This window comes from Aquarana catesbeiana, linkage group LG10, assembly GCF_042186555.1.
Source record: "Aquarana catesbeiana isolate 2022-GZ linkage group LG10, ASM4218655v1, whole genome shotgun sequence".
NCBI classification, from domain to species: domain Eukaryota; kingdom Metazoa; phylum Chordata; class Amphibia; order Anura; family Ranidae; genus Aquarana; species Aquarana catesbeiana.
This window is the reverse complement of record NC_133333.1, coordinates 60403808-60418044: the sequence shown is the minus strand read 5'-3', so window position 1 is coordinate 60418044 and position 14237 is coordinate 60403808. Positions and strand designations below refer to the sequence as shown.

The following is a 14237-nucleotide window of genomic DNA, read 5'->3' as shown; positions in this document are numbered from 1 at the left end:
ATTCCCTTCCACAGGCGGTGGTCTCAGCGGGGAGCATCGATAGCTTCAAGAAACTATTAGATAAGCACCTGAATGACCGCAACATACAGGGATATACAATGTAATACTGACACATAATCACACATAGGTTGGACTTGATGGACTTGTGTCTTTTTTCAACCTCATCTACTATGTAACTATGTAACAAAGAGAGGCGTTAAAAGCAAAAACCTCGTGCTTTGGATATGAGGCCCCGGGTACCATCCACTTAGGCCTCAGTGGCACTTTAAATGGATCTGGTCTATGGAGGCTATTTAAATCCAGCATGGATCCCTCCTGGAGCTCCTCAGAGCACATCTTCACTCGTGACCAACACCTTAGACACTTGCGAAAAAACTGATGTGCTCCTGGAAGGAGGAGGGGGTTATATAGGGAGTGAACTTCCTGGATTGGGTATACCAGTGTCCATCACCTGAAGGTGGCCTATAACTCATTAAGTAATTACTTAAGGCTCTGTGTCCCATGATGTACAATAAAGAAATAATGTTTTTTTTTTTCAAAATGGTCTGTCTTTTTTTGTTCCTAGTGCAAAAAAAAATAAAAACCACAGAGGTGATCAAATACCACCAAAAGAAAGCTCTATTTGTGGGGAAAAATGGACATAAACTGTATTTGGGTACAGTGTCGCACGACTGCGCAATTGTTAGTTAAAGCAATGCAGCGCCATATCCCAAAAAATGGCCTTGGCAGGATGGGGGGTATTCCTTCCGGAGCTAAAGTGGTTAACCACTTCCGGACCGCCTGCCGTCGTTATACGTCGGCTACCAAAAGCCCAACATCCAGGGAGGTATCACAGTTGGCCCTGACTACACAGCCCCAAGAGATGTGGGTGAGACAGCACACAGTCAGAATCAGAGTGAATCAGGAAACTGAGGCAGTCGTTCCCTGCTAACCTTATAGCCTGGCTAGACAGACAAGACTTGGTCTAGTACCTTGGATAATTAGGACATAAAAGCTTTGAGAACCAGAAATACCTTCTAGGACTTGCAATACTCCACTGCACAGAAATTAGTCCAGTGCCCCCACCCCCCAATATGTAGAAGCCATGCATGGCAAGCAAAGAAAAGCATGCAGAAATGTGATCTTTCACATGTGGAAGCCCAAAGTCACTGTACTGCACAGTGAAGCAGGCTTCACTCACTTCATATTAATGTACAGCAGGAAACCGTGCCCAACCGAGCCTGAAGTGGGGACATCTTCTCATCACAAAGATACTGGAGAAACAACAGCAAAAATGGCTCTAGAAGCCAGTGTAAAAGTAAAGAACCACCTGAAAAAAACAAAAGCAGTAGAGATAATGCCCCAGTGAAAACATCTCCAGAGAACAAAGCATGCCGCTCAGTGAACAGCCCCACTCACCAATCTAGTCTTCAGTGGCAGCCTGTGATCACTAAATCCAGTCTAGTGCCTGCTGAAGAGAATTTCTAGATTTGGTGGTTCAATAGAACACCATACATGCAGCAAGGTCAAACAGTGTAAAGATAATGAACCTGGTAAGTCTGCTGGGGTGACTGCAAGCCACAGAAAAATGCAAAGTGCAAATTGTAATAAAATACAACATTTTGTGGTTTGGGAAGACACTGTGTACAGATGGCTGTTTGAGTAAATATCCAGAATCTGGTGCTCCAGTCTGAAACTACCAGCAACTCATAGAAAAATCTTTAACTAGAGGTCTTGAGCTAGTAGAACTGGAGATAAACATTCTTCCTCTTCAGGGAACTAAACCAAACTAGGCTTGTGATACACATGCAAGTATTAGGACTCGAAGGAGTGGTGCCCTTTGCTCTTCCTTGTGTCCAATCTCTTAGTGGCAGCAGTCAGTGTGGTTGCCCTGTTTTCTATACAATATAGAAATAATATTTTTATTAAGCATGAAGTATCAGTAAATTGACTATGCTAAATGAACCAGCCCAAAAGATCATGGTAGGTCCATCACAACGCAGGTTAAGAGGACCGGCAGCATTGTCATCACTTTTTTTTTGTCAGTCACATGAGCACTTCTAATAGAATCCTTGCCATCCCCACTGAAATAAAACTTTTGGTAGAAACATAAAAAAAACAAAAAAACAATGATAACTTACACTGCTCCCGCATGCCAGCCTCTCTGCATTTCCGGAGCCTGCACTCCTGGCACTTGCGGCGCATGTACATGTCCATCTGACACTTGCCATTGTTCTTGCAAGTGTATTTGGCGTTCTTTATTACACTGCGTCTGAAAAAGCCTTTACAGCCCTCACAGCTCAGCACATTATAGTGGAAACCAGAGGCTTTATCTCCACACACACTACAAACTTCATTACCCAACATCTTTGGTGCAGGACCCTTCTTCCTTTTACGTTCTGGCTCCTCTGCTGTTGAAACACAAAATACATAATTATTTACCTGTAATTAAAGCCCAGTTATATCAGAAAAAACAGACAACTCACCCAGCATTAAGATACTGGTAGAAGGCTTGCAGGAGTGTGCGATTTGTGTATTTTTACAAACAATACAGTCCAGGAAAAAACAAAAAATAATCACATTATTGGCTCCAAATTTAAAAGAAGCAGAACTGGCAAACAGAATTTTACTTAGCAGGTTCTTCATCACAGCATACATGAACACAAGCATTTCAAATGCAAAATAGCTCATTCTATTTGTATAAACATTGCATCGGACTGCAACTCCTCTATGTAGTACAAAGGACCCCTGGGCCTTATTACCCCTTCATGATGAAGGGTAAAACAAATCTTAATGCCTGAGCACAATTTTGCAAAACTGTACATATCGTGGCAACTACTTTGTGTATTCTGGCAAATTATAACTTTTTTTCAGGACAAATTGGGATATCATTTGGTGGTAAATGGTAATTGCTATCTCCCGTTTTTTTTTTTTTTTTACAAAAAAAAAAAAAAACTGGCCTATATTAGTAAAACAAAACAATTTTTTAAATGTAGTTGTATATTTCTTGCTATTACCATATCTTACCACCAAATAAAAGCTCAAAATAAGTTCCCCTGCTCCTGGCGATTGCAGTCATATGTGTATGTTATTTGCTGTTTGTATACGTACCGTAGTAGGGCCCAGAAACAATAGCGTGCATTTTGCTTTTTTTTTATTATCCTACCTAAAACACACTGACACCAATTTAAAAAATCCTTTTTTTAAAAAATCGTACCCAAACTATACTGAACCTTACCTTAACCCTAACACTAACCCTGACCTAGATCAAACCTTTAGCTTTTTTTTTTCCCTTTCTTTTTTACACTTTCGTTTGTTTACATTTTCTCAACTGGTAAAGAGAGAAAAAGATACAATGTATCTTTTTCTCCACCCAGAGAATCAGAGGCTATCACAGCGATCCGGTGATAGGGAACCAGGAGTCCCGATTTCCAATCGTTAGTATGAGACCCGGGGCTCTTGGTGAGCACAAACACTGGTGCTCATATATGCAGTCTCCCTTCAGTGAGGCCATATATGTATACAGGCAGCTGGAAGGGGTTAAATACATTATCAATCAGAGAACTTTTACCTATAATGAAAATACCAGCTTAACCTAAGAAAGTAATAAAACCAATTACACTAAAATAAATTACATGAAATTCAGGCCATTTTCACAAGCGTTTTATAGGCGTTTCAGCGCTAAAAACAGCGCCTGCAAAGCGCCTTTCCTGTCACTCCAGTGTCAAAGCCCGAGTGTTTTCACACTGGAGCAGTGCGCTTGCAGGATATTAAAAAAAGTCCTGCAAACAGCATATTTGGGGCGGTGGAGGAGCGATGTATACAACGCTGTATACAGTGTATATATATCGGTGTAGACACATCTCTTCTCCACCGCCCCTGCCCATTGGAATGCATGGGCAGCGATGCCGAAGCACCTGCAAAGCGCTTCGGCAGTGGCGCTACACGGACACTATTAACCCCTTCTTTGGCCGCTAGCGGGGGTTAAAAGCACCCTGCTAGCGGCCGAAAAGCAATGCTAAAACAACAGTAAAGCTCCATTAAAACTAACGGCGCTTTACCACCGACGCCCTCACTGCCCCAGTGTAAAAATGGACATTGATGGGCACTGACCCTTAATTTGCTTCAAAGTTGTTTATTTTACAAACATGTTTTTTTCCTGAAACTTCCCTCTTTAAAATTAGGGTGCGTATTATACGCCGAAAAATAGGGTAATTTAGGACTTTATCTGGAATTCAGTTTTGGGCACCAGTTCACCAAAAGGATATCGGGGGAAATGGAAAAAGCTCAGAGAAGAGCAACCAAACTGATAGGAGACATGGAGGAGCTCAGCTATGAGGAAAGATTGGAGGAACTGAGTGTATTCTCTCTTGAGAAGAGGTGATTAAGGGGGAAAAAGATTACCATAAATACATAAATAGCCCACATGGTGAACCTGGTGCAGAATCATTCACTTTAAGTGCACTACAAAGAACAATGGGACACTCTTTACATCTGGAGGAAAGAGTTCTACACAGTTCATACAGAAAGGCTTCTTCTTAATAAAAGCTGTGGAAATGTGGAATAGACTCTCTCTGCTGCCTTTGACACAGTGGACCACCCCCTCCTCCTCAATAAACTCCACTCCTTTGGTCTCCGTGACTGTACTCTTCGCTGGTTCTCATCCTACCTATCCCACCACTCCTTCAGTGTGTTACTTACAACTCTACTTCCTCCTCTCTTCTTCCTTTCTCCGTTGGGGTCCCCCAAGGTTCTGTTCTTGGTCCTCGCCTTTTCTCAATCTACACCACCTCCTTGGGTCAGTTGATTGCCTCCCATGGCTTTAAATATCATCTCTACGCTGACGACACCCAAATCTATCTCTCCACCCCCCAGATCTCTCCATCTGTCTCCTCACGCATTACCAATTTACTAGCAGACATATCAGCCTGGATGTCACATCACTTCCTCAAACTCAACCTATCCAAAACCGAGCTCACGATATTTCCTCCCTTGGGTGCCGCTTCCCCTGATTTCTCTGTCAATATCAACGGCTCAACTATCAACTTGTCCCCCCACGCCAAGGTGCTAGATGTAATCCTGGACTCTGAACTAACCTTTCGGCCCCATATCCTATCGCTAACCAAAATTTGCCGCCTCAACCTTCGCAACATCTCCAAGATACGCCCCTTTCTAACCAATGTCACCACAAAGCTTTTAATTCACTCCCTGGTCATCTCCTGCCTCGACTACTGCAACTCTCTCCTCATTGGCTTACCTCTAAATAGGCTATCCCCACTTCAGTCCATCATGAACGCTGCTGCCAGGCTCATCCACCTCACAAACCGCTCAGCGTCTGCTATACCCCTCTGCCAATCCCTCCATTGGCTGCCACTTAGTCACAGAATTAAATTCAAGGTACTAACTATAACTTACAAAGCCATCCACAACCTGGCCCCCAGCTACATCTCTAACCTAGTCTCAAAATACAAACCTAATCGTTCTCTTCGCTCCTCCCAAGACCTCCTGCTCTCAAACTCCCTTGTCACCTCATCCCATGCTCATCTTCAGGACTTCTCCAGAGCCTCTCCCATCCTCTGGAATGCTCTACCCCAATCTGTCCGATTTTCTCACGCTTTATCCACTTTCAGACGATCCCTAAAAACTCATCTCTTCAGAGAAGCCTATCTGGCCCCCACCTAACAACTGTACAGTTATCTTCTCAATCAGTACATCGCCCACAGTTATTACCGCTTGTGTCTCTTGACCTTCCCTCTTAGATTGTAAGCTCTAAGGAGCAGGGCCTTCTGATTCTTACTGTATTAAAGTGTATTGTATTTGTACTGTCTACCCTCAAGTTGTAAAGCGCTACGTAAACTGTTGGCACTATAAAAATCCTGTATTATTATTATTATTATTATAGACTCCCTCAGAAACTAGTTCTGGTGAGCTCAGTTGATTGTTTTTGTTTTAAAGTAATAACACCAGAAAATGTTGATCCAGGGAATACCGTAATGTAGGGGTAGGCAAACCTGGAGCCCTCCAGCTGTTGCAGAACTACAAGACCCATCATGCCTCTGGGAGTAATTGTAACTGCCAGCCTTGCAATGCCTCATGGGAAATGTAGTTCCACAACAGCTGGAGGACCCCAGGTTGCCTATCCCTGCCCTAATACCTTAGGGGGTCAGGAAGGATCCCCCCCTGCTTGAGCAAATTGTACTGTGATTTATAGGGTTATTTTTTGCCTTCCTCTGGACCTGTGGGTCCATGGGGGTTTTCTATTCTTATTTATTTTTTTCTATTGGATGAAGTAGATGAACTTGTAGATGAACTTGTGTCTTTTTTTCAACCCAATTATGTAACTATGTAACTGTATACTGCATAAACCATATGTAGTTTTAGTTTTATGATGCAAGTTTTAGTCTCTAAGCAGAAAATCTAAAATGCCTCTCTAGAAAGAAGTCTATTTCATATGTCTCTTCCCTCTTTGAGTTACAATCATTGGAGAGGAAACTGACTACATTTCTACTTGTATTGCCACCCATGCCGCTTTTAGATTTGGAGCCAATAAAGTTAGGATGTTATTGTAAAGCATTAGCAAATACATTTTTTTTTTGGACTAATTCAGGCCAAACCTGAAACCTCGAAAGAACCTTTGCTTTGAATAGCACAGGGAATGATTTAGAGCATTTCCTCACATTTTTATTTTAGTCTGTGTCCCAAATGAAGGAGACTTTCCTCAATTTCTGTAATGACGGGTAGTGATCATAATTCTTTCCAAGAATCAAAGACAAAAACAAAAATACATTTTTACTAGGGTGGGGAAAGGTATATGTAACAGAAACCCCGTCGCACTCTGCTTGAGTGCTTCTGTCAGTGCACTGCTTCCTCCAATCTGGACCTTCAGATATTAGATATTACAGCGACATATTTTAACTAAAAACCAGACGAGACAAGCTGAGTTACACAGCTTGAACATGGAATGATTTATTGAACAACTATACAGCCTTTTTATACACTTGAAAAGTATGTCAGTCCCCACATACACAATAACCCAAATATTTACCCAAATTATCAGACAATAGTTTAGCTAACGGGGTAGGGCTGACCCATGGCTAATCCCATCCACCTGGATGACTCAGATGTCACATTGCAGACCAGCCTTGCCGACTTCAAGCTAACTGCAGACAATACACATAATCATAAGCATAAACACAGCAAACCTTCAAACAATAGCAGAAGACCTAATTACAATTACCAACACAAACAGTGATCTTCCCCTTCTCAGCCTATTAGGCAACAGACTATAGCAGACTGTCCAGCTCCAGAGGCCAAGATGACCAGCTTTTTCAATTAACATGTATAGTTAAAAATCAAAACAAACAAACAAGGAATAGTCTTTGTATATTTCCTGGGAGATATTGTGGATAAATATTACTGTTCCATTTTAAGTAATCCAAGCCACATTTTTAATGTCCATTATTTTCTTGGTCACCCTGTGCCTCTAATTGACACAGAGTGACTTAGACATAGGAGGTGCATGGGGAGCTAAAGCAAGGGTTTCCCAACCTCTCCAAGGGATTCTGGGTTCACATCTCTACTCTTTTGGCAGCAGACTAACACAGGAGGAGACCCCAGACGTGTTGACTCCGAAGTTAGTCCGTAGTTCCAGTCTCCCAATGCCTGTACCCACACAGTACCCCAAACAAATGTTCCAAAGAGCATTACTCACCCAGCCAACCTCTGCCTCTCTCGTAGAACATACCCGCTGCTAGGAAGAAGTGCAGACTGGTACTTCTCCCTGGAGTCCCTTAAGCCGATAGAGAGAAGATAGGGTGGCTGGGCCCACTCCGTTCTGCTGTTAGGGATCTGGCCCGACTGCCCAGCATCCCTGGGGCATACAAGTGGAGACCGTAGTACATTCCACTTCCACAGGAAATCCATTCTTTGTTAGTGGAGGGCAGAGGCCAGCAGCGCTCTGTCCTGTTGCCAGTGGTTCAGCTGGGCGTAGGAGCTTCACTACATCAGCTTGTCGCTGAGGAGGGAGGCAGACTGCCCTGGCTCCCTGGAACTCTGCAGTTGTTGCTGGTGCTGGGCAGATGCTGGTAGCACTCTGCCCTGTTGCCAGCACTTCTCTTGTGTTTCTGTTAGTGGAGACCGCAGGCCCATCCACCGACATCAGCTCAAGCTGCCGTTGTGAAGTGCCGATTGCATTCACTCCCTGGAGCTCCTGTGGAGTGGATTGTTGTGTGCAGAGGCTCGTAGTGTTCTGCCCGGTTAGCGATTCAGCGCTCACATCATCCATTCCGGCTAACTGTTGTGGAGGGAAGACGACAACCTCCTCTCCCTTCACCCCCTGGATCCTGATCTACTGCTCAGGAGTGATCGCCACCTCCTCACCCTGGGCCTGCAGCAGGTGTGGGGCAGAGGTCTTGGACCCTCTGTCCGGTTGCCAGCGCTTCAGCTGGGTTGGTGTTATATTTGGGCGGCATCTTCTGTTGGGGTTTCTCTGGTACGGACTCCCAGGTGCACAAATCCTTGTTGGGCAGGGGGATGGCTACTTCCCCTTCCTGCATCTCTGAAATCCACTGGGGAAGAAGAACCACCACCTTCTCACCTCAGACCTCTGAAACTGCCAGGAGTGTGGAGCAGTGGTCTGCAGTACTCTGTCCTGCTGCCAACACTTCTGCTGGGGGTTCGCTAGGTGGTTCCTCCTCTACAGAAAAGTCTATTAAATCCGCAGTCTCTGGAACTGCCGAAAGTAGAGGGCATGGGCTGGTGGCCCTTGAGCCCAGTGCCAACACTTTGGCAGGTGACACATCATCCATAACATCCTCTGAAGAAAAGTCAATTAAATCCCTGCTTTCTGTGATCCATGTCTGGGGAATGAGGACAGATTCCTCTTCTCCCAAGCCCTTAAACTGCCATTGGACAGACGCATTTCTCCATCCAAGCTCAGCCTGTGCAGAAACAGGTTCATCAAGGTCAGTCAACACTTGCTGCATCCGCCATAAGACCTCCGCTTCCATAGCTGTGGGCGGAGATGGGCAAAGCGCACTGTTACTCTGCCCCATTGCTGGCACATCACCAGAGATTTCAGGACCATCAGCTGGTACTTCTGGATAGTCCCAGGCAAAGGAAGCCCAGCCCTGGTGCTGAGCAGAGTCTAGCAGCTGTCTCTGTAGGCAATCTCCAGCTCCCATTCCTGAACGGACAGGAACTCTATATCTTCCAGTGCCCAGTGTACATTCAGTATCTCTTCTCTGAAATCCATGATTGTGTCCAACCGCCACTCCAAATTGCCCCCAATTTAGGGTCTCCTGACAGCTTCATGTACAACAGTCCCAGGCCGCCATAGCCAAAGCCTTCTGTTGGGCTGTCATCCACTATCCAAGGGCATGCTTGGTATACGTGCCACCAGAGAGCTATATGGCTCTCATCCACCCGCAGCTCTGAACAGACCAGCCTGCCTGACTCAGCTGTCTGCTCCTTGTGCGTTTTTTCTCCCAAAAACAGCACCTGCAATCCATACTTCGACCAGTACCTTTCCTGGATGGAGGGGAGAATTTTACCCTGGTGGCGCTGCTCACGGGCTAGCGTTTCCTTCAAGAGTTTGCAGTGAATAGAATCATACAATGTCAGCAGGACCTGCTCTGATACTGGTCCCCTGTGCTGTATCTGCATCTCTCGCAAACTCCTTCCAAATTTGTCCTCCATGGCTGCTGGTATCCGTATCTCTCCTCTTCTGCTATCTGGACCTTGGATCCCGGTGGAGGGTTGGATGTCCCAGACTGCAGGAAGGATCCCGCTGCTTGCCACCAACGTAACGAAACCCCGTCGCTCTCTGCTTGAGTGCTTCCGTCAGTGCACTGCTTCCTCCAATCTGGACCTTCAGATATCAGATATTACAGCCACATATTGTAACTAAAAACCAGGGCGAGACTAGCTCAGTTACACAGCTTGCACATAGAATGATTTATTGGACAAGTATACAATCTTTTTATACACTTGAAAAGTATGTCAGTCCCCACGTACACAATAACCCAAATATTTACCCAAAGTATCACACAATAGTTTATCTAACGAGGTAGGGCTGACCGACGGCTAATCCCATCCACCTGGATGACTCAGATGTCACATTGCAGACCAGCCTTGCTGACTTCAAGCTAACTGCAGACAATACACATTATCATAAGCATAAACACAGCAAACCTTCAAATAGCAGAAGACCTAATTACAATTAACAATACAATTAGTGATCTCCCCCTCCTCAGCCTAGTAAGCAACAGACAGACTCTAGCAAGGGTCCCCAGTAGCAGACTGTCTGGCTCCAGAGGCCAAGGTGACCAGCTTTTTCAATTAACATGTATAGTTCAGAATCAAACAAACCAGGAATAGCCCTTTGTATATTTCCTGGGAGATATTGTGGATAAATATTACTGTTCCATTTTAAGTAATCCAAGCCACATTCTTAATGTCTATTATTTTCTTGGTCACCCTGTGCCCCAATTGACACAGGGTGACTTAGACATAGGAGGTGCATGGGGAGCTGAAGCAAGGGTTTCCCAAGCTCTCCAAGGGATTCTGGATTCCACCAGCCCCCTGCCCAAAGTTACTCCCGTCACAGTATATATCCTGACAGTAGTGCACAGAAAAAAAAAAAAAAAAAAAAAAAACTAGGCTGGAGTTCAGTTTTAAACCACAAGGGTAGCGTATAACATGTTCTTATCAAACAGCATCAACAGGCAAAGGTAATTAGTGAATTTTTAACGCCATTCATGAAACATTGGAGCTGTGAACTTGTAGTTTGCTCATACAGGGCAAAGCACTGTCTTTTTCCTTAAAGTGGTTGTTAACCCACTTTTATTAAATGCCGCCATCCTCTCTGCACTATTATAATAATTGTCCCTGAGTCATTGTTTGTAAATGAATGATGTCAGGAAGAAAACTGAAGCATTGAACAGGCATAGCTGCATACCCTCTATGCCATTAAAAGGTTCATTTCCATTTTTTACTTGACTGTAGCGTTAAAAATGCTGCAATGTAGATGATGGGGACAAAGACAGCAATAAAACTAGAAAATCAAGTTCATTCTGATTGGTCACGCAGATAATGCTGGCTAGTAACTCTTAATCCACCAATTAGCTACCCTATATAGACTCACTCAGGAAAGCCCTATTTTGATTTCATTCAAGTTTCTTATTTTAATTGAAGACCTGAGAAAGAGGGATTTTTTTTTCTGAGCCTCGAAACTCATAATTATTTATTTTTTTGTGTGTTTAAATTAATAAATTACTGCAATTTCAACTCTTATAATTTGGTCTGGTGCCCCATCTATTGGTATGTGTGCTTTGTTGTTTTTTTAACCTGCTGGGTACCCACAGGAGGGTGATCAACCTAACCTGAGCCAGCAAGCACTCCATATGTTTTTTTTTATTCTCACTACTTTGTGCGAATTCACAACAAAGTCCCAGTGCCTCTTAGATGTTTTCTTTTTCTTCACTGGGATGATTAAAAACCTGTCAGAGGTTATATTTACTTGTTCTGTGCAATGATTTTGTACAGAGCAGCCCCAATCCTCTTTTTTTTTAGTCCTTTCCCGCCGGTCCTGGCTCCTCCCTCTGCCGAGTGCACCCAATAGTAAGCCTCTTGCTATGAGGGGCATTTGAGCAGGCTAACTCCTGAGCCACCATAGAATGCATTAAAAAAAAATCTGCCTCTGTCTCTAGAACCACTTTAAGTTCACTGCACAGCAAGTGGTTATGTTGGAAACTTCTAATTTAGATTCCCCAAGTTCAATCTGAAATCCGATCGGGTCTGCCTGTCTGTTTTTCAGGCGGACCCTCCATTCTCCAGTATGGGCAGTCAGATGTAAACGGACCTGTGTCCATTTACACCCAGCTCCACCCAGCCAATCTAGCAAAAAAAAAACAAAAGGGGATCCTCCCCCCTCCACCCCGTCGTATCGGAGGGCAGTCAGGTGTCAAACAGCCGGTCTGTTTACCTTAGGCTGCCCGTAGAGCAGAGTGGGCTGTGTCTGTGTCCATGTCCACTCTGCATAAACGGAGCGGACACGGACATGTCATCCAGCCGCTCCGCTCAACTTAGCAGGGGATCAGTGGACTCATCCCCTGCTGAGAAAAACCATATCCTGGCCATGTAAAAGGGGTCACAGACAGAAAGAATAACAAAAAGTCACCTGCGCTGTGAGAGGAGCCCTCCCCATCTGTTCCGAGGATTTCATTTTCAGTAGGTAATGAGGAACTTCCTTGAGACTCTGATCTCTCCTCCTTTATAGTTAACTTAGTGGTGCTAGCAGAATCCAATAGAAATGTATCCACAGTGTGGAAAGATTCTCCATCTACAGGGAAAGGAGGAAGAATATTAAATCAACATAGGCAATATGCCACAAAATATTTAAGATTGGGAGATATCATACAAACCAAGCACTTACCAAGTGACACATCAGAGCCATCGACAGCCGTGGCTGACATATTGGGTCAGGCTTCTCCATGCATCGTAAGCCAAACACTGCAAAATAAAACATACACAAGAGGGAAGTTATTACTCATACACTAAATGCTGTGTGTCTTAGGTTATCTCCACAGCATCCAGTCATTTCATGTGGGTTTTGCCAGAAGATATTCTTTGGTGCAGCTCACAGGAAGTGACAGGCACACCAATTTCTGGAAAGAACAACAGTTTTTTTTCTGTATTTGCTCAAAATGTTCCTAGCTTAAAAAAAGGAAACAAATGCAGACACCACATGTAAGGACTGTAAGCTGTAATATATTATATTTTAATTAAGTTTAGTTATCTGTTCCCACCAGATGTGTCGCCAGATATTTCCAGCACAGCCCCAATGCACAGACTGGGCAAAATGCCCTGTTTCTAATGAAGTACTGCATGCAGTAAATTTTTGCAGCACACCAGTATGCAGTGCAATCAACCGCAGTGGATACAACCCTTGAAATGTAAATCGTGACACTCCAATAATGTTCTGTGAAAGAAAAAATAAACAGCGTGATGCGTTGATCTCCATGCATCAGCATTTTGGTCACACAGCGCAGACAGGCAGTAGAATAGCGACTCAAGGAAATCTACAGGTACCGGCTGTGCCTGTACAGTTCTGGTGCCAAATCTATGCATCACAGTCAGTTGTTTGATTGATCTGCCAGTTGAAGCTGTGAACCATAGTTGGTCATTAAATTGATCTGCCAAACGACTGTGCTGGATGTGGATGGATGTGCTCTGTTGATGGAAAACTGTCAACAGTGCTGTTTGCCGTCTTGTTGCCAAGGACCATACCTCAAGAATATGGCAATGGGCAGCACTTTTGTTGGAATTATACCGCATGTCCTGGTCAGTAACTCAGGTCCAGTCACTCTTGGCCAGCACATCAATCTGAAACTATGGCTAATACAGTGCTTTGTCTCTGTGACCCCTTACATTGCTGATAAGTGGGGGAGTGTTCCCTTACATCGAAGAGAACTAATCTGCCCCTGGATGCACAGATTTCTATTTTTTCTAAATGCAGCTAAACAGAAGGTACCTGAACACAGAAAATGCATTGTACCATTTTAAACGATTACATGTTTTATATATATATATTATATATATATTATACACACACACATACAATTACATGCCTGTGTAAATGAGGCCCAAGAAGACATTTTTAAAGAGAACCAGTCATAACAATGAGGTCTCCAGTGCAGATCAAGAGAATGATACCTATCACTGTCCTATCAAAATAAGCATGACATCAGAGAAACTTCCAAACCTAGGATTGCTGTACTTCTGTTCCATGTCTCCTGCAAATCATGTCACAATGACACTCAGGACCCTTTAACAATCTGGTGGTAAAGAGCTGTGCAAAATCAATAATAATAAAAAAAAAAAAAGATACAAAGTTATGTCACATGACCTGTTTGGATAAAAACTGCTTAGTGGAGTTATCTGAAGAATGAAGCAATCCTTCACAATATATTTATTTAACCACTTCCAGCCCAAGGATGTCATATGATGTCCTGGACTTTGAGTGGGGTTATCTGAATGATGCCTACAGCTGCATCTTTTTTGGCCGGCGATTCTCTGCACCGTAAGGACAAGCACAGCCGCTTGATCATTCTTACAGGTGGCAGGAGGAGAAATCCCACCTTCCCCCCCACCCCCAACCCTGTGCTTCTACTGGCTCGCCCATGCGATCGACGAGCTGGAGAATGAACCAGTCGCTGCTGGAAGTTGAGCATAGAGATTTCTGGTGACCAGATGGTACC

General features: G+C 44.0%; 1 protein-coding gene across 4 annotated transcripts in view; it reads right to left on the bottom strand.

Moving 5' to 3' along the window:
• The window catches only part of LOC141110718 (oxysterols receptor LXR-beta-like), a 172125-nt gene that overhangs the window by 68421 nt on the left and 89467 nt on the right, over positions 1 to 14237 (bottom strand). For 3 of the 4 annotated variants that reach the window (XM_073602252.1, XM_073602255.1, XM_073602253.1), the window contains 3 exons: positions 12413 to 12489; positions 12158 to 12319; positions 2121 to 2390 (listed from right to left, as the gene is read on the bottom strand). In XM_073602252.1, coding sequence (XP_073458353.1) covers positions 2121 to 2390; positions 12158 to 12319; positions 12413 to 12452 — 472 coding nt within the window. In that variant the 5' untranslated portion in view covers positions 12453 to 12489. The remainder of the gene's footprint in view (positions 1 to 2120; positions 2391 to 12157; positions 12320 to 12412; positions 12490 to 14237) is intronic. The other variant, XM_073602254.1, reaches the window with a different exon arrangement.